Source organism: Melopsittacus undulatus, chromosome 3, assembly GCF_012275295.1.
Source record: "Melopsittacus undulatus isolate bMelUnd1 chromosome 3, bMelUnd1.mat.Z, whole genome shotgun sequence".
Taxonomy (NCBI): Eukaryota; Metazoa; Chordata; class Aves; order Psittaciformes; family Psittaculidae; genus Melopsittacus; species Melopsittacus undulatus.
Window position 1 is genome coordinate 97,106,656 of NC_047529.1, and position 24,269 is coordinate 97,130,924.

The 24,269-nt window shown below is 36.5% G+C and overlaps 1 protein-coding gene across 1 annotated transcript; it reads left to right on the forward strand.

Moving 5' to 3' along the window:
• The first annotated feature begins 77 nt into the window (after positions 1-77).
• On the forward strand, positions 78-24,193 carry FEZ2 (fasciculation and elongation protein zeta 2). Its single transcript, XM_034061159.1, has 8 exons — positions 78-344; positions 1,905-2,013; positions 4,971-5,087; positions 6,007-6,151; positions 8,179-8,447; positions 15,612-15,687; positions 17,065-17,130; positions 23,099-24,193. The coding sequence occupies exons 1-8, from the start codon at positions 112-114 to the stop codon at positions 23,113-23,115; spliced, it is 1,032 nt and encodes a 343-aa protein (XP_033917050.1). The 5' UTR covers positions 78-111; the 3' UTR covers positions 23,116-24,193.
• The last annotated feature ends 76 nt before the right edge of the window (positions 24,194-24,269 follow it).

The window sequence follows — 24,269 nt, forward strand, 5'->3', positions numbered from 1 at the left end:
CCTCCTGCGCGCGCCGGGCTGCGCCCCGCCCCGAGCTGCGGGAGGCGCCGGGAGCGCGCACTGCTGCCGGGTGCGCGCGGGCCGGCGTCCCCAGCTGCGGCCGCGGCAGCCATGGCGGCGGCGGCCTCCCAGCGAGACCCCGGGGACTGGCAGGACTTCTCGGGCTTCCAGTCCTCCGCCGGGGGCGGCCCCGATGCTGCCCGCGACAAGGGCGGCTGGGGCGGTGGCGACTTGGGGGCTAGGTTGTCCCTCTGCTTCGAGCCCCCGCAGGCCCGGGCTGGCGGCGGGGAGAGCCGCGTTCCGCTGCGTCCCCTCACGGAGCAGAGCGCCCTGCAGGACGACGAGTGAGTGTAGGCCTGGGGGACACGGGGTGGTGGGGAGAGGGAGCGGCGGTGGCTGGGCCGCCCGAGGAGGGGAGGCCTGGCCCGGCCTGAAGGTACGGCCGGAGCAGGGGCGCGGAGCCGGGAGGCAGTGCGGACTCTGTGGGTCGTCGACAGCCCTGCCCCGGGTAAGAGCTGCCCCAGGGCCTTCACCTCGCGGGGTCCCAGCAGGGTTTGAGAGCTGCGGGACTCGAGCCTTATGGTTGTATTTCGCGAACCGTCAAGGAAGTGTGCGAGCATCCCAGTGCTCTTCCCTCCGGGGTAAGGAAAAGTAGCTGTTCTGAAATGCAGAATGACTGAGGGTAGGATTTGTTTAGCTTCTTGCGGAATGCCCTCTGTTTCAGTGTTTGAAATTAAACATGGAAAGAACGGAAAGCAAGTGAAGAACAAAATCTCAACTGTGATAATTCTTTTTTTTTTCTTTTTTCCTCCTGAGCAGCAGAGCCTTTATGCTGCCTTCCTGTTTTTAACATTATTTTGTAGGCATTTATACTAGTAACTTTATTTACAGCAAATTTCATTTAGAAGACTGCAGTTTTACTTTGAGGAAACTAAATTGTATGCCTTATTCTAAGAGAAGAAAAAAAACCACAAAACAACAGTTGTCAAAAGACTAAGTATTTATGGCTAACAGTGAGGTAAGTTTGGAGAGTCATGAAACGAAACATACTGGGCAGTGATGAGGCTCTGTCTGCCTTCTGTATGTGGCTTGGCTGTTCCCCTCACCTCCTCTGAGCCTAGCTAGGCAACCACTCCAAACATGCCCCTGCAGCATGGCTCTTGGAGGCAGGGTTTGTTGGCTGACTTGAGGCAGCAGCCTGCTAACAGGGCTGTGCTGTTTCAGAATCTGAAATGGTATAGCAGAATAGGGCTGCCACATATGCAAGCCGGTAGCATGGCCAGAGAGGCTGTGCACTGTAGACTCAACAAAGATCAGCTGTAGGCAAGAGTGGTGGACTGAGCTCATCAAGAATACTTCTAGATGAAGCTAAATTATTGCAAAAGGTTAGTTAAATTTGTGCATGTTTGTTATTCTGTGATAGAGAAGGAGAAGAAAAAAGAGAGAGAATGTGAAGAAGAGCAAAGAGAAATGGAGAAAGAATTGTCTCAGAATTTGCTACTCGGCCTCTGCAAATACCAGACTTTAATGTGCAAAAAGCAAGGAAAATAGGAACAGTAGGGATAGGATTTATAGCTGAGCTCAAATTTCATTAAAGGATGGACACCCCCCAGAAAGATTCTGAATATGGTTATATAATTAGTAATGAAGCTGTCTCTTCGTCGCATTGTTCTGCTTCACCACTGTGCATACATTGTTGGGTATAAAGGGAAATATATGTGTCAAGAAAAAATACTTTCTCTTAGCTTCAAACCATTATAACAATATTGTCAGTAACTTGTAGATGAATATTTAGGGAGGAATAAATAGTTGTTGATAGAAATAACATTACTAACGTATTTACTGCTGATCAGTTGCTGCTTGTTTTAAGGTCTGAATTTTTGTTCTGTTATTCCTCTCTCCAGGATTTGGAATGCTTTGACTGATAATTATGGTAACGTAATGCCAGTTGACTGGAAATCTTCCCACACCAGAGCTTTGCACTTGCCAACACTAAATCTTTCTGAAAAAGGGGTAAGTTCTGATCAGCAGAAATACCTTCTTTGGATCTTTTGTACTTGGCAGGAAAATAAAACAATTTGCATCTGTATAAAAGAGTGTCATTAAATCTGTTAAAATATTTTTAGTGCTTGACATTATACATGAAAGGTTTTAAAAAATAAAATCAACCAACCATCAATGTATGTTGGCATCTCTGTGTGTTGGCCTAATTCAGGGTTAGTCTTAGCTAGATGTTCATTGGAGCTAGCGGGTGATAGAAGAAACTGTAAAATGAGGAAGTTTTTCGCATAAAATCTTTCTACTGTGTTTCACATTGAACACTGTCCAGGGTTAGGGGGGAATGGAGGTGGGAGTACTGTCATTTAGTAAATGCAGTGTGGAGTTTTTTAAAGTTCATCTCATTTTGCTGTCAAGTAGAGACTGAAGTGGCTTCTTTTACAGGAAAAGTGACACAGGAGACAGTGAAGTGTGGGTTTGGTTTGGTTTGGTTTGGTTTTCATATATAACAAGTGTAATAGTTGTCTGGGGGTAGAGCAGGAAATGAAGAACTTCACAGAGGTTTATAGAAATAGTTGTCCTCTGATCTTCTTAAAAGTGGATTAAAACGCTTCAGGAAGAAATGCTAGGAAGTATTCCCATCTCCCAGGTCTTCTGAGGAAACAAGTGGCTTATCTTTTAAACATAGTGAAGTTGAGTTGTGTTGTAAAAATATCTCTGTGTGTAACCTGAGAATAGGGTAATGCTTTGACTTCTGCCATCTGTTATATAATCCACAGCTACTTTTTACTGTGACATGAACAAAGATTGCTCTGCTGAAGAGGATACTTTGGGGTTCAGCAGGGCAAGATGACAATTGAAAACTCATCTTCTCAATTTGAGTCTGATGATCTTTCCTTGAATTTGACTTGCGTTTATTCTGGTTTTTATTAGAGTGAGCATTCACATTTTCTTAGTGAGTTTTGAGTAATTAAATCCTTATATTTAAAGTAGAAAGACTTTCAACCCCCCTTGCTTCAACCTTGTTGTGTGACTGAAATATGGACAAGAAGACTGTTGGATCTCTTGATAAGGAACTAGGTACAATATAAAAAAATGTTTAATATAGTCTTTGTAAGTTGTTTGCAGGAAGCTATGGAAGAACTACATAAAAAATGTAGTGGTGTTGCTGTTTTAGAAGGAATCTAAGCTATGCTGCCAGTAGAGGAAAAATCAGTTTATGGATTAAACATATATCAAGTTTTTTTCAGCTTTCACTCCACCTGGCATGCCTTTTTACGTGTAAAGCCCATCTGTTTGGAAGCATTTGACATACTTTTTTTTTTCCTACTTTTCTGTGTTTCAGCAGTATTTCTGGATATGTGGCAGCACATATCGACCAGCTAGTAGATTGTTTTAACTTTCTTACAATGAATGCTGCCAGCTAAGCGACACTTTTTTTATGCATTTGAAACTAATAATATGCTGTTGAACTTGTGCTTAAAGATTTCTGTTCCTTTTTTTGTAGGGAAAAAGATGTAGTCTGACTAAAGGTGATTTGTCTGATCTTTATTGCTTCACATCACAGATCTGTGCACTACAGGGCTCTGACAGTGAAAGAAGTAGCTGGGTAGAAGTGTTGTACGGTGGTACAAGGAACAGGATTGTGCAATTGCATGTTTATTTTATTTTTGTTAGATTGCTTCTGAATGGGTCGTGCCCATATGGAAATGTGAGGACAGAAATGGGCATGGAGTGTGGCTGCGTGGAAGGCCTGGTGAACCTCCTGCCATCAGCTGTAGGTTGTCCTGGTTTAGGAGGTTTATTTAGGATCCTAAATTATCAAAATACATTTTGATAGTCTCTCAAAATGTTGTTTCTGCAGATGTCAGGAGAAGTTGACCTCCTTCTAGATCAGCTGCTGAAATCTAGTTGTTGTCATAGTTGTCATAATCCTGTATACATGGAAAAATATTTGAGGACTGAAGGTGTTAAAGGATGTCAAAACTGCGTTGTATCAGTGCAGTAGGTGAACAGATATTCTTAATGTAGCCCTGCCACTGCATGCTTCTTGGAATTCAGATTTTGAAAAAAAAATGGAAATTTGACTTCATTGTAGTGGCTGAAGAAGTACAAATGGTGTGTTTTCCCCTTTAGATTAGCTATCTGGGGATATCAGTGGCATCTTCACAATGAATCTGAAAACTAGTAAGGTTTCTGAAGAAACTATGAAAATTGGAGGAATTACAACAAAAACTGAAAACTGATACAGTGGCACTGAGGACTTGATACATCTAGTTACAATGCTTGTTAATTAGCACAAAGATAATTTAAAGCAACTGACCTCAAAATGTCAAAGGTTAGGGGTCGCAGCTTTGGGAGGCTGAGGGGCTTTTCTAGTTTGGTTTGCCTGGAACCTTGTAATAGACAAAATGCAGAAAAAGCAAACAAATTTTTAAATAAACTAAAATATATCACTTTGTGAGAGTAAAAATACCTGACTGATCAAGGAGGAGACTTAATTTTTTTCCTCTGCTATGTGCACGTTTTAGTTTTGAAGTATAGAAACACATAAAACAACAGGTTTGTGTAATGCTAGAGATTACAGGTAGGTTTTCATCCCACACTGACAGTCGTCTTTTTTCCTTTAAGATTTAAATACCTACATTGGATTGACTGCCTTGCATGTAGATATCTGCACGTCACAGTGTATATGATCTTTGTATTTGTAGGATATTTAAAGACTTTAAAGACTGACTACTATTTTAACTTCCTCCAATTGCAGTTTTGATTTCAGTTAAAGTATTTCACCTTCCAAGTATTTGACAGCAAGAATCATTGATGTCATTATTATGGGCAGGGAATCTGTTTCATAAAATTCACTATTAGCTCCCAGGGTTGGTTTTTTTTTATTTATATATACGTACATGGATTTTATACACACACAAAAGTGTGCGTATATTTATATAAATACATATTTTGGTGCTTTCTAGGTAAACGATAACTTGAACCTTGACCTGTCAGATGATGAAGAACTGAGAGAACAGTTGGATATGCATTCTATCATTGTTTCTTGCATCAATGATGAACCACTTTTCACAGCAGAGCAGGTAAGTGTTCAGCAAAGACAGTTTTATTGGTGTAGTATTTTCTTTCCTTATGTAATTCTTTTTTGTTATTCTTTGCTGTTCACTATAGCTAAACTTTTTGATTGTTTTTTAGTTAGGGTTTTTTGTTTAGGGTCATAATAATTTGTGATATTTGATCATTTGATCATATTTGTGATATTTGATCATATTTGATCATGCTTCAGGTGATGTTGATAGTTCAGGGGTTTTGAAATGTTTTTGCATTTCTTACCATGACTTAGTCAGAAATACTAAGAAATTAAATGTATCTGTTAAGAAGCAAAAATGTTTTCAGAGTGTCAGTGGTATTGTAGAGTTTGTAGTTTTCCACCATGACTGTGTAGCCATTCTGTTCTCGTATTTTATGTGTCGCTCAGGTCTTATGCTCAGGGATGCAAATCAGCTTGAGGTGATGATGGACCAGTTCATAAAATTTTTCATAAGCATGGCGGATTTTACAGGTTATTCAGAGATTTGCTTGTTTGTTTAAACAGGTGTAGTGAGATGGGGAGCTCAGAATAGCTGATATTTGTTGTTTTGTTTTCCTTCAACTAAATACTTAAGAATTCATATATTCTGGGTCACTCTTTAGTTTAGTTCTCTTAAGCAGAACCATGTGTACCTTCACATATAAATAACTTTAGTTTCAACACACTTCTTGTTATGAGATCGCTAGTTTACCTTGAAAAGGTAGCCTTATTCTCAGAGAGCAAGGATGGTGAGAAAATGTCAATTATGACTTTGTTGGTTCTCTTCCATCTAGTTATAGTATTAGTTTTCTCCAACAACATCTTTGCTAACTGAGCAAAAAAAACCCTTAAGCTCTTACCAGGTTTCTTCAAATTGCAGGCAGTTTCTCTTCATGCAGGAGGGTTTTCATTAGTGTTTTTGTTATTTGAAGGTGATTGAAGAAATAGAGGAAATGATGCAGGAATCACCTGATCCAGAAGATGATGAAACACCCACCCAATCAGATAGGCTCTCCATACTTTCCCAGGAAATTCAGACGCTCAAGAGATCCAGTACAAACAACAGCTATGAAGAGAGTAAGTGACATTTATTTAGTATTTTGCTCTTACAATTACTGAATATAGTTTAAATGGCAAGTTTGCCATGTGTTTGGTTTATGGCAAGTCCTTCTTATTCAATACCTGCATTCAAAAATATTTTCAGATTGCCCTGAAGAGGAACCTGGATTTAGAACCTAAATAGAAATCTTATCTTTGTCAGCTTTCATAACTTAGAATAAAAATAAAACTTTATGGAATTTCAGATTAAAGCAAATATGCTGAGGCTTGATTCACTAGAATGAGGTCACTTCATAGGTAAAGTGATAAGTCAGTCATTTTTTATTGAACTTTGAGACACTTTCTTGAGGCCAGTACAGTGCATTTAAGAAGACTAGCTAAAACTCTGGAGAGCTATGCACCTCCAGATAAAGTTTCTTTGTTACTGTTTCAGTCATTGCAACACTACACAAAAAATAAGGCAACAGTTGCCTTGTTTTTCTCATAAGAACCTTGCATATTTTGTCCTTCTATTTCTCTTCAGATAAAGTAAAATTTAAAAAAGCATAAAAAACCCCTCCAAACCAACACTTTGTATCATCTTCTACTCAAATGAAATCATCTGTTACTCTCTATACAAAAGGAGAAATTACATGTATAGTCTAATTGTATTAGCTTGAATTGTATGTGAAACTTGTGATTAATAGTTTTATGATTGGAATTTATTTGATTTGCATATTTGTCAAGATCAGTTCTCAAAGGTGATATGAACACAAGGAATATTTGCTAGATGGTCCTGATACCCTCCTGCCTTGGTCCCTTTTACAAAGTTTGGTGCTTTCTTTCCAGTAGTCTGGGTCAGCAATATAAATTCTGTGGAAGACCCAGAAAACTGGATGACTTTTTGTGATGTGACTTACAGTTTCTGGTGCACTTCAGATTTTTGGAGGAGATCCCATTTTCGTGGTTGAACTCTTAGCTGTCTCAACACATAAATTTCAGGAATGTGAACATAATGTATATCCTGCTCAGCAGGGCTTCCTGCTTTTCTGACAGTTCCATATGTCCTGAGGTTTGGAGCTAATCAAGCTTGTTTGATATTTCATATCATATTTATTTTGCTTTGCCTCAGGAGTTCATCTTGTCTGTTGCATCTTTATGGTTTAAAGGTCAATCTTGACAACCAGCCTTGAGTTACTTTGGCAGATAGTTTAACTTTGCTTCACCAGTTTCTCACATCTTTCAGGTTGCTACTTTATGAAAAGCTCTTGCTACCTTTTTTGTGTGCAAAGCTGCTTCAGAATTAGTCTGCACCTGTCTGAAATTGTTGGAGAGTTTTCCTAGAACTGTGTCTTTTATAAGACAAGTCAGAGGTGTTAACATTTGGGATTGAGAGCAGGAAATCAAAGCTTGTACTTACTTTTTTCTTGGATAGGAAAAGACATGTATTAAGACAGCCTGAAAATAAAACTAGTTACAGCTCTAATTTACACAAGTGAGTCCTTTAGTCTGAATAGCTGATTTAATCCAAGTAGTCTTCTGTATTTGAATTACTCTGTCTTTACTCACCTGCATCAGCTGCATAGTTCCTGGAGTTCCTTTTGTAGGCTTTGAAAACAACTGCTCCATCATAAGTGAGTCAGGATTGCAGTTGAATAATCTGCACCTGCGTTTTTGGAATTGTTTTTTAGCTTGTGAAGTATTAGGGCTTCCTTGTACTTCCTTAATTACAACATAGAATCATGGAAAGTTTCTTTTGAAAGGGACCTTCAAAGGTCATCTAGTACAACCTCCCTTCAGTGAGCAGGGATATCTTCATCTGCCTTCATATTTGTATATTATCTCAGATTTCTCAGAAATAAGAAGCAAGTTTAACCACCTTCTTGTTGCTAGTCTAGTTGCCTTGTGATGTATTTATTCCTTTGGGAATGTTATTTTGTTCTATGTACATTTAGAATTGAATTTTTTGTTTTGAAAAGTTTCAGAATACATTTTTCTTGTAATTTCCATAAGTATTCTCATGTTTAAAATCTTGACAGATTACTTTTTATATAAATTATTTATAGGAGTAAAAAGATTGTCTGTTGCTGAGTTAAATGAGTTGCTAGAAGAAATTGAGACTGCTATTAAGGATTATTCCGAGGAACTGGTGCAGCAGTTGGCTCTACGAGATGAGTTGGAGTTTGAGAAGGAAGTGAAAAACAGCTTCATTTCTGTCCTCATAGAAGTACAAAACAAACAGAGAGAACACAAAGAAACAGCAAAGAAGAAAAAGAAGCTGAAAAATGGTAGTCCTCAGAATGGCAAACAAGAAAGAGGTCATATGCCTGGAACAGTAAGAAAATTTTTGTAACTGTTTATGCATTTTGAATGTTTTTTGTTTTGTTTTGTTTTATTTTTTTTTACTATGGGAAGTAGTAGTCCTAGATTACATCAGGATACTTGCTTCCATGCCTTCATTTGCAGACAAGGCTTAGGCTCTTCCTACTGAGGTTATTTTTTTTCCACAAGGTCATACAACATTTTACTCTTCTCGTACTCAAAATTTTAATTGTTTGAGAATTAGCCTGGAATGAGCATGCCTTTCTTTCAAAAAATGCTGTCTTTGGATGTACTGCTGTGTGTTCTTTTATCAGTAGGCAAACATGTTTATCTGTTTGGTTTCACTGTGTGAATTTTAGTATGCATGTACCACTGATAGCCTGGCAGGAAATTCAGTGTTACTGTTGGTGTAGCTGTACAGACACTTACTGATCATGTTGGGTTTTAGGTAGGAAAAATGAAGAAGTCTTACCCTGGATCTCTTGAAATCTGTGGTAGAGATACTATGTCCCATGAGAGTCAGGGATGAGGCCAAAGTGTAGTGCAGGAGTGGAGAGAGAAGATCATTTGGTTTATTATTTGCAAAATATAGCAACAAAAGCAAAATGTCTTTCAAACAGCGATTGAATAATAGGAGGCAGAGAGTGAAAGAAATTAGGTTGTCAATGCGGTATTTTCTTTCTTATCTGTCCTAGTATATTTTTAAATTACGTAAGTGGATGTTAATGCTAGAATTTCTTAGTGTCTCTTATAGGATGCAAAAAATGTGGTTAATGTATTGTCCTGGAAATAGGACACTAAAGGACAGCTATAGGACAGTAAAGGACAGAAATAGGACAGCTAAGTCCTGGAAAGAATGCTTCAGTTTGACATCGGAAGACTTGGGGTTTGTTTGTCAAACATAAGGAATAAACATTTGTAATGAAATATTAATGCTTCAGAATCTATTTCTAAAGTTACAAGAATAAGATTCCCATGATATAACCCAAGTGGAGTGCTGCTCTTGTCTATCTGATGAAAAGTGTTTGTGTACCTAGCAAAGTTTTAATGGAACTCTAAGAAAGTGTGTCTGTAAAACAATACGAAATTGTTATCCATCTGCAAGAGCAAAGGGGAAAGTTCAAATCTATTTATTTTTGGTTCTCAGTCATGGAAAACCAAGAAGTGATATTCTAAGTAGAGAGAAAATTATTTGGTTTTGAAACTTGAGTCAAGTGATTCATAAGCTATTCTGGTTAGTTTCAAGTTTAGAAACTTGAATGATGCTTTCGGGTATAATTTTATGTGGTCCCAATGTAAGACATTTGCATGTTTAGTTGCTTCAAGATATAGATATTTCAGATTGCTTTCTGAGGGAGATTGAACACACTGGCTGCCAAATAAGACTGTAGGATGTGTGTGTAGTTCCTTTGAAAATAGCTTTCATTGTCACCAAGTACAGATTTGAGAGCCTTCTCCCAGGAGTTGGAAGCTTCCTTCCTTCAACACTCGGGTTTTTTCTTTATGCCTTTTTTTTTTTTCAAAGGAAATGCTGAGGATGTGCATTCAGATTGTATGTTCAAGTAACTTTGTGAAGAATGAGTTTCTGTTAATAAATAGTGTATAAATTAGTAGTTTTATTAACTAAAACTGTAATGAAGTCTCATTTAAATACAAAGTATGGAAGTAGGGTTAAATTTTCATGTTCTAAGAAAATATATTTCCCTCTAAATACTATAATTTAATTCTAATAAGTAGATGTTTGAATTTTTTGTTCTTGGTACAGTCTGGGTAACGCTTAGACTTCTAAAACTTTTGCCTTTCTCACAAGGGCAAACTGGAGAGAGGTTAAAAATAGTCAGAGCTTCAAGATAACAGTTCCTTTAAGTAGGCTATCTTAAAAGAGTTAAGATGGCTTTGGCAGCATCTGTGTCTAATTACTGACTTCATTGTGTTTTAGAAAGCAAATGAATACTGTATTCCAGCACATTTTATTCCCTTTCCCATAAATAAATACATTCAGATAAGCATGCTGAGGCGTGTGCATCATACTGCCCTGTTCAGCAGCTTGACAGTTTCTTCTTTTTATGTTCTTGTCAGTTGCTGATTTTTATATCTTATACTAGAACCTAAAATTGTTTTGCTTTTTTTTTTTTCTTTTTTGACTTGTCATCTCCAGCAAGCAAAAAGAATTACAAAGTTCCAGGGGAAAAAAAAAAACAAACCAAAACTGTGATTGGATTTTATGTTAATTAAAAAAAAAAATCGGCATCCGTAATTCCGTGTAATGAAGTTTGAAATTAATATGGGTATGTTATTAACTAATTGTGTATATTTGATCATATTAACAAAAATCAAGAGCACCAATTGTTGCTTCAGTTGTGGAAGTATGAGAGCTTACAGTGTTTTAAAGAGTTAGAGCTGAAACGTACTACCTCTGAACAATGATTCTAAAAGGTGGTTAAATCTGAAAAATTGTTATCATCAGTGTCTCTAAAAGTATATTGCTCAAACACAAATTTTATATATACCATGAAGTAAACTTTTGAATATACTATTTTTTACCTTTCAAAATGAAGCAGCCTTAAAAGGCAAATCTCAGTTATTGGGTCCGCAGTATGAAGATTTTGATTAAATTTTGATGTAATTGTACTGCTTAACTGCCATTATAAGGTTTGCTTTTTAATTATGAAAAATTAAGTATGTGAATGAAAAAGATAGAAATGTGCTGAAATACCTCTTGGAGCTTGACTTTGTCTTTCATCTTTTTTAGTCTTGATAAATGCTGATTAACAGTATTCTGAACTTTTCTCTGTCCCTTTTTTTCTTTCTGCTATGTTTTCACTACTTTTAGCGCTTCAGCATGGAAGGGATCTCAAATGTCATACAGAATGGCTTCCGCCACACGTTTGGAAACTCAGGTGGAGAGAAACAGGTGCTGGGCTCTCTTCTCCTTTCCTTACTCTTTGCCTGCACTTTTGGTAGGAGCTGAGATCTTGAAAAATGACAGTAGGTGAAGACACATGCTGAGACAGGAAAAAGGAGGCCAAAAATGTTGGAATCTGTACTCTCCCTGCCTCAGGACTCTGATCAGCCTGCAGTGTCTTTCTCTCCTCAACAGCTCAAGACAGTCAGGACTTGATATCCTGAGACATTAAGATAATAACACTTAATTCTTACCCCATACTAAAAGTCTGTTTTGGCATAATGCATGCTTCAGATACGTTGCATGTCTGTAAAAATCTGACATCCAATCAAAGAATGTGTTTCAGGTTAGTTAAATATAACATACCAGCCATTTCTTTTTTATTTCAAATGTTCAGAGCCAGTACAGCTAAAAACAGGGTAGCATCTGGAAAATGCATGGACTGTATTGTATGCCTTTTTTTGGCCTTTGAAAGTTGCATGATATTAAAAGCAGCCGAATGTGTGCAGTGCATATTACAGATATACAATACATAAGGCATAGGCAAACTTGTGTCTTTTTACCAACTATTTAAATGTTGAAATATACAGCACAGACACTCAACCTCAGTGGGCATTACTGTAGATGTTACATATATCTACGTAGCAAGATTCTTATGCCTTCTTCTAAAGTAATAATTGTTTCAGAACTGTAGGGGGCATTTTGTTAAATGCATTCTGTATTTTGGTAAAGAGTCAATGCTTGTGCTATTGTTTAGGCTTTTGGCACACGTTACAAAGTAGTGTTATTTCACATTATTTAACACATACCCATCCATTATAGTTTATACAGTTGTGTCAGAAGTGTGTTAGAATATTGGGGTTTTTTCCCCTGGTGAGAAGTCCGTTGAGGCAATAAACTGCCTGGTAGTTTAGTAGAAGCCATGTCTGATTAGGCTTTTGTCTGGAAGATGACTGAAGTATCCCACAGAAGAGTTCAGAAGGTAAAACAACTCCTCTGAAGTAATTTCTGAACCATGAGATTAGAAATCATGGACTTGGCCTCTTTTCTCAAGCAAGGTATGAGAGTTCATGAAGACATAGAATCATGAAATAGTTATGGTTGGAAAGGACCTTAAGATCATCAAGTTCCAACCTCCCTGCCATGGGCAGGGACACCTCACATCAAATCATGTCACCCAAGGCTCTGTCCAACCCAGCCTTGAACACTGCCAGGGATGGAGCATTCACAACTTCCTTGGGCAACCGATTTCAGTTCCTCACCACCCTCACAGTAAAAATACCTGTTTATCCCCAGCTTTGGGGATCTTGAATACATGCACAGAGCTTACATAACAGTTTTTATCACTCTACCAGTATCTCAATACTTGTGCAGTGATAGCTGTGCAGGGGATTGGTTTGTTTGTTTGTTTTCCTTGCAATTTTTACCATTTAATAACATACTACAGCAGTTTACCTGTATCTTTAGCTATTTTGAAGGTGGTGTATTTTCATAAAGTGAACATATTTAGATATGCCAGGCATTTTTACTTTTCATTAAAAGGTTTCTTTTACATACGTGTCTCTATTCAGATGTACCTTTTCTTCTGCCTCCTAACTTTCTTTATATAGGTAGCATTATTGTATATTAAGAATAGCACTGATTGAATAGCTCTTCCAGTCACTTTTTTGAGTTAGTTCTTTACTAATTCTATTCATGTTAATCATCATTTTCCCCTGATTTATCTTATACTATATCCTTGTTAGGAGGGTTATGGTTGGTTGGTTGGGGCTTTTTTACCCTTCCTATATCCTAAAGCCAGTGTTGGAAATAACAAGAACTTAAAATGAAAAGTAGGGAAGAATGGTAAAAAAGATAACAGCTTTTTTTTTTTGTTTAGTCCCGGAAATCCATTTTTCTACTGCATTTGTTTTTTATTTGGGATTTGTTTGGTTTTTGTCACATTATGAAAGCCTTACCCGGCTTTAAAAAAAACTGGTGATATCTACTTATTGCAGCAGATTGTAATGTAAAAAAAAAAGCATCAGATGCTCTGTTGCTTAGTGCTGCTCTCAGACTATTCATTTAAGTAGTGTTTTTTTGAGGTGTATTGTTATTATAAACTTCTACTCAAGTGTTTTCTGCCAGCAGGGAAGAGTTAGTTAACAATCCAAAGTCAAAGAAAAAAAAAACAAAACAGGCATTTTTTTATATACCTGAAAAGGTAGAAGCTCCTACATATAAAGTCCCATCATAAACTTTATGACAAGTTTGTACAATCATTTTAGAACTCTGCTCAGTTTTTAATTTTAATGGTATTTACTACCTTTGCTATTTTCTGGGAAGTATTTTTCTGATAGTGAGTACTTTATGAAATTTTAGTCGTTTTGGGTGTGGGGGTGTGTGTGTTTGAGACATCAGTGAAAATTACTTGGGTTTTTTCAGTCTTTAAAGAGCAACTTCCAGTAGAAATTCCCTGTTTTCATCTGATACTGCAGCTGGAAAACAACACCACCAACTGCATAAAAGCCATTGAAATATTGGTAGCTGTTTCTGTGATCATTTTTTTCCAGAAGAAAATTCAGAATAGTCATCTTGGTATCAATTTTGAGGCATATCAAATGCTTTTTATGGGTGATTAGAAATTGCAGCTTACCATATTGTGAGATCTGTTTCAAAAGGTTACAGTAGACTTAGCACTTGGTCACATCAGTAAGCTGCATTTTAGTAATTTTCTCTCACATAATATGTTATCTTTCACACAGGATTCAGGAAATGAGTTTTGATAGTGGTCTTGTAGAGACTTACTGTTACAGCACCAAAGTATTGATAAGAAAGACAAGATGATTTCTGGAAACGAAGACAGAAATTACTTACAGGAAAATTACTTTTTCAGAACTCTGCCTTTTAGGAGAACAGGGAACATTGGTATTTGGTCCAGTGGAATATGCGCTAATAATTTATTGCCTGGGTGAAAAGTAGAATGCTACTTTAGTTCTGAAGATTGAGATCTGATTTCTGAGTTAGAAGACCTACTTTCTTTGGCATTTGCAGATTTGCAACACAGCCTTATACCTAGCTGTTGATTCCAGTAATTTTAGTAAGAGTGTAGTTCTCTGTGATACCTGTTGGTTAGGCCTGCTGGAAAAGAAATTTAAAATTGACTGTCTCCTAAGAAGCATTGCATAGTTTCCTCTTCTGTGCTAAGTATCTCTGAGAAAATGCAAAAGCAAAAGCAAAAGGGAGAGAGAAGGGTGCCTGGCATTTGCATAAGGTCTTGGTGAGATGTCAGCACATTCTGTAGGAAAGGCTCCTTTAAGTGACACAGAACTCAGTCTGTTCGTCTGTTTGAGCCTGAAGTGTAGAATCCTGCTCTGATCATGGCGATGGTTATAGCTGTGTTAGGCAACACTAAATCTCCTTCTCCAAAGTGAACCACTTCAGCAGAGTCTGAGTTAGACTTGATTTTTGCTGAAATGTTGCTACTAGGTGAGAAGGAGACCTTCTATGTAACACGTTTTCTGATTGTTACATGATGAACCACTCCTGGAGCTGAATGAGAGATAGGGGGCTGCTTTGCCTTCTGCCTTGTAGTTAACCCAGAATAAGGTTCCTGTTAAATTCTTTAAAATGTAATTGAGAGAGATTTCAGAAGCTTTTTATTAGGGAAAATTCCAGCGATTTCAGTACTTTTGAAATGCTGACCTCTAAGATGAAAATATATTCATATAGGCTACAAAGTATGACATCACCTAAATGTCTAGTTTTGTTTTGGTTTATTTTTTTTTTCATTTTATTCTCCCTGAAAAAAAAATACTTTCTGATTTCTGATAAATATCACATGATATTTTTAGGGGAGTTTGTTGTTTTGTTGAATGGCAAATTTGAAAATTGTTCACCTGCATTTACAATATTGTTTGAGGGGGTGTGACTTTAAATATATGAAGGACTTACGGAGAGAAAATGGGGAAGATTTTGCTATTGGTTTGCTCTGAGGAGAAAACCTAACTGAGAAGCTTTTTACTGTAAACAGCTACAAATTTTAAGATTTTATTTTAGTGCATGACTTCTAAAGTAGTCATGTAATTAAGAAAAAATAAAACCAGGAGTTGGCTCCTATGATAAAAGCTTTGGTATGGGAAAGATAGTATCTTAATCTGTTGTGAAATGTGATCTTTTGAAAAACTTTTCTGTGGTTAGCAATGTCATTTACTCCAATTTTTGCAAAACAAAATGCAAGCAACATAAATTGCACAAAAAGACTGTCAAGTAACTCTGTTTTTCATTTGACAGTACTTAACGACCGTCATTCCTTATGAGAAGAAAAATGGACCCCCATCTGTTGAAGATCTTCAAACATTAACCAAAAGTGAGCATATGAAGTTCCCCCACTGATCCTTTCCTCTTTGTATTTCCAACTGTGGTTTGCTCAAAAAACTCCACACAGTTATCTCTTTCCCCTTGCCTGTATGTGTGTAAACTTGCATATATGTAAAATTGCATGATTTTTAACTGTGTGTTTTGGCCAGGTTTTACTGGTTTTCTGGGCCTTCACGGTATGCTTGTTCTCTAGCTGTTCTCTGAAACCATGAAGGCTAGAAGCTGTTATGTATCAGAAAGTTGGCACCCTTAGTTGGTAATTCATACTTATTCTTTGACAAATGGCTATTTCATTTTATATTTACTGCAGAGAAATTTTGTCCTCTTGCCATATTGAAATTTAACTTGAAAATATTCTCAAAAATTCAGTGCTAAGCAGAGAGAGGTTAAAGCCTCCTGAAAACTTTTTATGTTGTTTGACAGTTTATTAACAAAATGTCTGTACAAATGCACAGTAAAGAGTATTAACAGTGTTACCTTCTGTGGGCTGGTTGGAACTTGATCCTGTGACTCAGTTGCAGATTTCTGATTCACTCTGCTGCTGTTAAGGCAGACAGTAAAGCAGGTGTCTGGGGTTATTGTTTTTTCTTTCAAAGCTGTGTATTATTCTCTACTTATGAACACTACTGTCTGTTTTCAACATAAAAACAGAAATAAAGCAGTTGGTATATTTCCACTTCAGAGTCTCTCATGAGGAATTTAGGGTTTATTAAATATTGCTATTCAGTATAATTCTGTACTTTTGGTTTTTTTTCAGTTGTGTCCAGAGCATTTCATAAAGGACATTTGTCAAGTTGAGCTAGTACAAATGCTTTTCTTCAGAAACATGCAAGGGTGGACTCTTTTGACTTAATGCAAGTCACCAAAATGGCATTTTGGTATTGTTACAAGCTAATGCCAAATTCCAATTGTGTATTCAAGATTTATTGGTTTTTTTTTTAAGATACAGCATAATTTTTTTTTTTTTTCCTAAGAATTCCAACCCTCCAGGAGTTGATGGCACTTTTTCTTTCTGGATGTGGTGACTGTCCTTTAGAGGAGATTTTTTTTTTTTTAATAAGGAAGAAGTGCTTTTTTGTTGGTATGACTGATGGCATTTTACTGTAATAATTAGCCATGTAAAATGGATCTATTGCATTCATCTACTGTGGAGTTCAGTGAGAACTGCACAAGTGGCAGGTGGAGGCATGATGTGTCTCGTACTATCTTATCATATTCCAGTTAAAAAGTTTTCTTACTAATTTGGTAGTAATAGCCCTATGAGTAGTTGAAACAAGTCCATGCTATTTCTTTTGAGAGTGTTGTCCTTAAGTTATGACTGATGTATTTTTTATATCTGATTTATATGGTTTTTTTCATTCTTTAGTCCTGCATGCCATGAAAGAGGATAGTGAGAAAGTGCCAAGCTTGTTAACAGATTATATTTTAAAGGGTAAGTATGTTTCTTAGCAGGGATTTTCTTATTCTAAAATAACTTGCTGTACATACAAGGTATGTTTGAAGAGAGTAGTCCTGCAACATTCATGAGTTACGTTGCCTTCCTGTCAAACACAGCTCTTGTTTATGTTCTATTGTGTTCTAGGTTTCTGAGGATGTAGTTCATAAACAAAATGTGGTTATTTTGTTTGTGATAGTATAATATAGAAAAGTATGAGGTGTATATTCAAATAACTGGAGGACATCAGCAGGAGCAGAGCAGTCTGACTTACAAAATTAAAAGGGTATAGTTGAAAACTGTATTGTACAGGTTTTTCCAGTTTGGAACTCAAACTGGCTATGGTACTATTGCATTTGCTAGATGAAATGCTTATAACTTCATTTTAAATACTACCTTTCTATCAATAGTAAACATTATTTATTTTATGTCTACTTGTACCTTCTTCGCATTTTATTTAAGAAGTTTGTGTGTGAGTCAGTTGTTTTCCAGTCTTACCCATTTATTGTATTAATAGAATGTCAAACACTGAAAATTGCTGCTTGCTTTAGCTTTGAGGAGTTGTTCCAGGTAGTTTTCAGGTTGTTAAATTACTTTATAAAAATTTTTCTTCTGACTTTATTTTTGCCTAGATCTTACTAATGCTTATGTTCTTACTTAATTTTTGGCATATAAATGGTACCATCTTCTTTCGTGTTTAAACTAAGCTTTGTTGTTTAAGCTAAGTATCAAACTCCCCAGATCTGAAAAAATGGGCATACAAAAGGATGATGCATGCCTTATTTATTTATTTGCCTATTTATTTTCCTTTCATTTGGTATCATGTTCTTCAGGTGTCACTGTTTTTTCAAATATGGAGGGAGTTATGTCAACTGACTATGATTTTTAAAGGTTTTTGTATTTCTAACTAGACTTCTGATTGCTCTCGTGTCACAGAGATTAGAAAGTACTTTCAGGTTAAAGTTGTAGATGAAATTTAGTGTGCTGCTGCTTCAGGAATATCTGAATAGTGCCATGCAGTAGTCTAGAAGTTCCAACAGACTTCCTGTTGGAAGGGGCTCATTTTGAAGTTTTATGTAGGGTTGCAAAACTACCACATACAATAAGAATGCAAGAAATCCTTTCAGTTGATTCCTTTGATTTCTCCATTGTTTACTTATCCTTTCTGAAAATACTTCTTAAATTACACTGATGTATTTGCTTATGATCTGAAGAGCCATTTAGGCTCAAGATCAAAGGTTTTTTAATGCCAATGGCGCAAAACATCAGATTTGTGAAGCAGAATCTTTGACCCAAGAGGGTGAACTGTTGTCAATAGTTACAGCTGCTTGCTCTTCATCATAATACATATGGTAGAATTCTGAGAGTGTGACTGGAGTGAATAGTGCTCTTTACAATGCTCTTATTTTAGCTATACAGAAAAGCTTTCAGATTACTAGGATACTGAGGAGAAACTGGCTGCCTAGGGAATTGGAGAAATCTTCTACAGAGAAGGCTTATAAAAGTAAATTAGCTGAACATATGACAGGATGATCTAGGAAGCCTGATACTGAGGTTCCCTCCTACTTCTGCCTCTGCAGGCTCATGAATTTAAAATCAAGAAGGATGTTCTACTAGGTAGATGCATCAATGAGCATCATACATTAAATATGTTGGATTGAACAGGTTGTCACATGCAAGCACTCTTGTCTCTAAATTGTAAAACACAAATGATGGGAGCATGAAATCACTCACATCACTCATACTGAAAGGAAAATGTTCTTCCCTCACAGCTACCATTTCATTACTGAACAAAACTAAGCCTTTCTTGATCTTCTGTGGGCCTGTTTGCACAACGGCAAGTAGTGTACGAGCTAGCAAGCACATGATTTTACTCTTCCTTTCAGTGTAGCTTTAACTAAGCTTCATATTGCTATGTTTAGATTATGTTAAATATTTATAGCTTGGCTGACAGGGTTACATTGTAATGTAGGATTGTGCAACAGGCAGAGACTTCCAATAGTTTCTGAAGTTGTAATCCGTTTCTCATTTTCTGTCAATAAAACTTCTGGCCCGAAGCCTCAGTGAGGCTTCACACATGGCACAAAATGCTCTCAGCCACCTGTCTGTTGTCTGGAAATTATTTTTAAAGCCTGTTAAATGAAGATTAGATGATTCTATATGATCACTTAAAGCAACTTTCAGCTCAGCTTTTGTGCTGAAATTCCAAGTTACTTCTTGAATTTCAAATAAAAGGATGACCTGCTTTTTGAAGAGTCTGCTCTCTTCACTGGAACAATTAAAAATGCCCTGGCAAGTTGAAAATATTTATGAGGATTTAGGGGTTTGAATTTGTTTTCCAAAAGAAGCAGAAAGATAACAAATTGTGGACTCAGTAATAATAATCTGTACAGTACAGTGATAATTGTATTAATATTATGTTTCTTTACTGTATGATCCAGCTGTTGTCTTACACCAAATGGATTCCATTTCTTTATATTGAGCTTTAATCAAGAAATGAAATTTTGAAATGTGTGAAATATTATCAAAGATGTTTTGTTAAAATCTGTTAACTTCTTGTTCCTTTGAGTAACAAGGTAGTAAATTATTATGTGACAATAGGATACATGTAACTTTGTGGAAAATACAGTTAGTGTAGCATTTGTCAGCAGAAGTAGAACCCTCTTTCTGGCCCTGTATTCCATTGTACAGGGCAAAGGGAGGGGGGAGGAAAGCTTACTTATAAGTCTTTAACAATCTTTTTTTAAAGCAGCACTGTCTTTTTATTCTGTGATATTTAAAAAATTAGAACATGCAGTCTTATGTGGGTGTTATGGATGTCCACAGAATTGGTAATTAAAGTTGCCCAGACACTGATGGTTACTGTTGAAAAGTTACTTAGTTTATTTAGAAGCAAGAGCTGAAGGAAAAAGTATAAGCGAAAAAAAATATTCTAATAATTGCTGCAGTATTGTTGGCATAATGTGATGAGACAAATGAAAGAACACAGTGAACTTGGAAAGATTAATGGAAGCGAAAGACTGAGTTAATTTAACAAGAAATCTTGCCAGGTTCACTGGTTTTATCATAAAAACAAAAAGACTAAAATATTTTTTTTATTTTATCTGAATTTCATAGTGGGTTGTTGAAGTGTCATCATCTTAAATATCTTGAACTAAATACCAAACTAATTCTGAAACTTGTGAACGACTCAATTTGGATCATGTAGGCAATCACACTCAGACCCTTTCTGAGTGTGGTGTCTGATACTTGGTACCTTTGTTTAATCATGATTGAGTAGGTTTATTTTGACAGTGCAGTTTGGGCATGAGCTGGGCTGAAGTTTGGGACTGGGACTCAAAGGAGAGTCCTGTAACCAGATTGCTATTGACCTTTCGTGTTAACATGGATCATTCTTATGACTGTTTTCATAACCATCTTCTGAAATGCTGTAAATAGAAATCCTCAGAATATGAGGTGTGCAAACCCGTATAAGAAAGAAGTGAAAAAGGCCAATGTGACTCTGCATTTCGTGTTAGGGGGAAAAAAGCCCAAACCACCTCCATATGCATGTCTGAATTGGATTATTAGTTTTGAAATTATTTCTAGTGCTTGCTTTTTTTAAAGTATCCTCTTTTCCCAATTTCTACTGCCCTCTTGTATCCCTCAAAATGATAAAAGTAGCATTATTTTGTTCTCATGCTTAAGTCCCACTTTCCAGTGATTGTTTACCTCTCCCGTGGATCTATTCCATAGGGAGTACCTTGTCTCAGGAGTAAGTATCCCAGAGCCAGACAATGTACATACTCTATGCACAGTCTCATACAACACAGTAGCTTACCTTGTCTTGACCATGTTATTCTTGATGCAGCCTAAATTATTTTAAAAGGGACATTTTTTTCTTTTGTGGGATTTTGTTTCTTTTTACTTTTCAGTGAACATTTCCATACTGAAGTTAGTAATAGTGAAAGTGATTTAGTGAATAGCTTTTTTTTTTGACAGGCTTGAGGGTCAGGGCACTACCAAGCACAAATACAGGCTGGGTGGAGAATGGATTGAGAGCAGCCCTGAGGACAAAACCTTGGGAGTGTTGATTGACCTACAAGAGGGGCCTGCAAGAAATCTGGGAGGGACTTTTTACACATAGTGATAGGACGAGGAGGAAAGGCCTTAAGCTGGAAGAGTGTCTATTTAGATTAGACATTAGGAAGAAACTCTTTACTGTGAAGGTGGTGAAACACTGGCTCAGGTTGCCCAGAGAAGCTGCGGCTGCTCCATTCTTGGCAGTGTTGAAGGCCAGGCTGGATGGGGCTTTGAGTAGCCTGATCTAGTGGAAGGTGTCCCTGGCCATGGCCATCTAGTTGAAACTAGATGACCTTTAAAATCCCTTCCAACCCAAACCACTCTTTGATTCTATCGGTTTGAGTGCATGCACACAGAGGAACAACATGGGGAGGACCTGCTGGTATGGAGTTCATAGCAAATTTAAAGTAGAAGATGAGGAAGGCATCATTGGAAGGGAAATTACCTAGTTTTACTGTTGCAAGGGTAAGAAAGAACATCTGAGGAAATCTGCTGGAAGCAAGGGCTTCTTAATTTAGCTACTTACAGAACAAATCAACCATAGAATAGTTAGGGTTGGAAAGGACCTTAAGTTCATCTAGTTCCAACCCCCCTGCCACGGGTAGGGACACCTCACACTAGACCATGTCATCCAAGACTGTCTAAAAGCTTGCCTTGATATGTATGAAATATTTACCTATAGGTATACACAGAATAAAGATATTAGGGATAGGTTGTCTGTTACGCATTATTTCAAGATTATTAGTTTTTACTTCCAGTTTTTACAAAATTTGAAGGTTTAACTTCATGTACAGGGATAGTTTTTGAATATAACATACCACCAGTATGATATACAAACTGAATAAATCATTCATCTGTGCCCCTGCAAGTTTAGTTTTTTTCCTTAATGCAAGAAAACACATAAGTGTAAGTAATTGTGATATTCTTGAAACATAAGTATTACAAATAACAATATAAGTATGTACTTACAGCTGAAATAAATGCCTTTGAAATCAGATGTGACCTTACAGTAAACTGTTCTAAGATGTATATATTGCCAACCTTTGCGTTCCTTTCTGATTGTCCTTAAATAGTAATTGTGACATAAGTACAGTACAAAAAATAATACTCAATACATTACTACTGAGTAAAACACATGAAATATATCTAATACTACTTTTAGGCTTTTTTTTCTGACTGTGGATGCCATGAAAGCAGAATAATTTTCCACCTTTATGTTTGTTTTGCTGTTCATACCTGATCTTTCAGGCTTCTAGTAAAGGCTTAAAAAAAACAACTTTTTTTTTTAATAAAGCAAGAATTTACACCTTGTTCTATTTTTAAACTATGCAGGTATTTCAGATCACAAGAACATTTTCTTGCCTTTGAAGTTTTTGTTTGTTTGTTAGACCTGACTTCTTTATTTGCTTTTGTGTTGTGCTAGCATGGGTTTGAAAGCTGGATTGCTCTGAGGTTTGTGTCTTACATGTGAAAAAGGAATGAGAAACACATGAAGGACATGTCTTATTTTCCTACTGTATGATTCAAGTACATGTACCAGAATTAGAAAGCGGAGTTAGAATCTCAAATTGTCAGTGCATATTTTTAAGATACAACTGTATGCATCACCTGTTTATTTAAAGTTCTGTTTTCTAATAGAACACCTCAGAAAGCACTGTTTAAGACATGACCTTTAGACAACTCATTTCTGGATTATGTTAGTTAAAGATAGTGGGTTGTGTCACTTAATTATCTTTCGAGAAGAGGATGATATATTAATTGCCAGTTTCAACTTATGTCTAGATTTTACAGTGTTACTAATAGGGTAGAATTCAACATTTAAGTATTTTAGTATGTACATTATATTTTCATACAGACTAATTTCACTGATGTTTATCAAGATGTATTTGTGGTTCTTTTGCAGTTCTGTGTCCTACGTGAAGAGGCCTGTCTTTCAAGTTAGTCATTCTCCTTCCTGGATGAGAAGCTTTCCATGTATATAACTCATAGTATTTTTTCATTTGGCACTATACCTAAACCATTATGCATTTACCTCCTTTCTGTGTGTGTGGATTTTCTGATCCTACAGTAAGTCTTCTGGGCATGACAACTCATCCATTTTAACTTAACAGTGCAATGAACTGGAGCAGGGAACAAACATTGTACAGTTTTACTCGCACTGTTCTGGCTTTTTAAAGTCTATTTTTACATTGTATAGCATGTAGTAAATCCTCCTGCACATTTAATTGTTGGAAGGAAACGTAAACTTTGAATAGTGTAAATAAAATAAGTCTAGTTTTTAAGGAATCCATATTTAAATGTATCCTTAGTTCCTATGGCAAAGATGGAAAAAGGATCATAGTTGGGCTTGGACTAAAAGATTCGAACAAGTTCACCAGGAAGCACTCCCAGAACAGTGCTGGTGGAAGTCAGCATTCAATACTTCTTTTAAAATGGTAACTTTGAACTGTACAACAGTATTGTTCATACAGTGGACAAATCCAGATTCTTTGATGGTTTGGCATAAGTAATTGTTGTGTTACCTATCCTTGTTATTTAATACAAACATCCAAGTAATGGAATATCTCATATTTGTTTTTATTTTAATTATTAATCTTCATATGGCTTAGGTATTCTTCCATGTTGCTGCTGTAATTTTACTGTTTTTAATAAGTGTTTGATCTTAATGAAAATGCTTCAATATATAAACATTTTTAAATGCTGTATCTTTTTAAAAATACCTCTACAGTTTAAAAACCTTGCACCTGGGTCCCAAGTTAGTATTATACCAAGAGATTCACTGTTGTGTTATCTCTGAATTTTACTACAAAACTCTCTTGTAAATTGTATGCACTGTTTCCTCTGTGATGATGTATCTGCATTCAAACAGATGCGAATGTATTTTATAAATCTTGCAGAAGAAACATACCCCATAATCTCAACGTCAAATACTTGTCACAAATAATTTTGCTAATATTAAAGATCAGATTGAAATGTAAGGAGTGCTAATAAAAATAAAAGAACTATTTTCTAGGTTGAATTGCTATTGATTCTACACACAGATTTATGTACTGTCTATGTGAAAGCACTAGAAG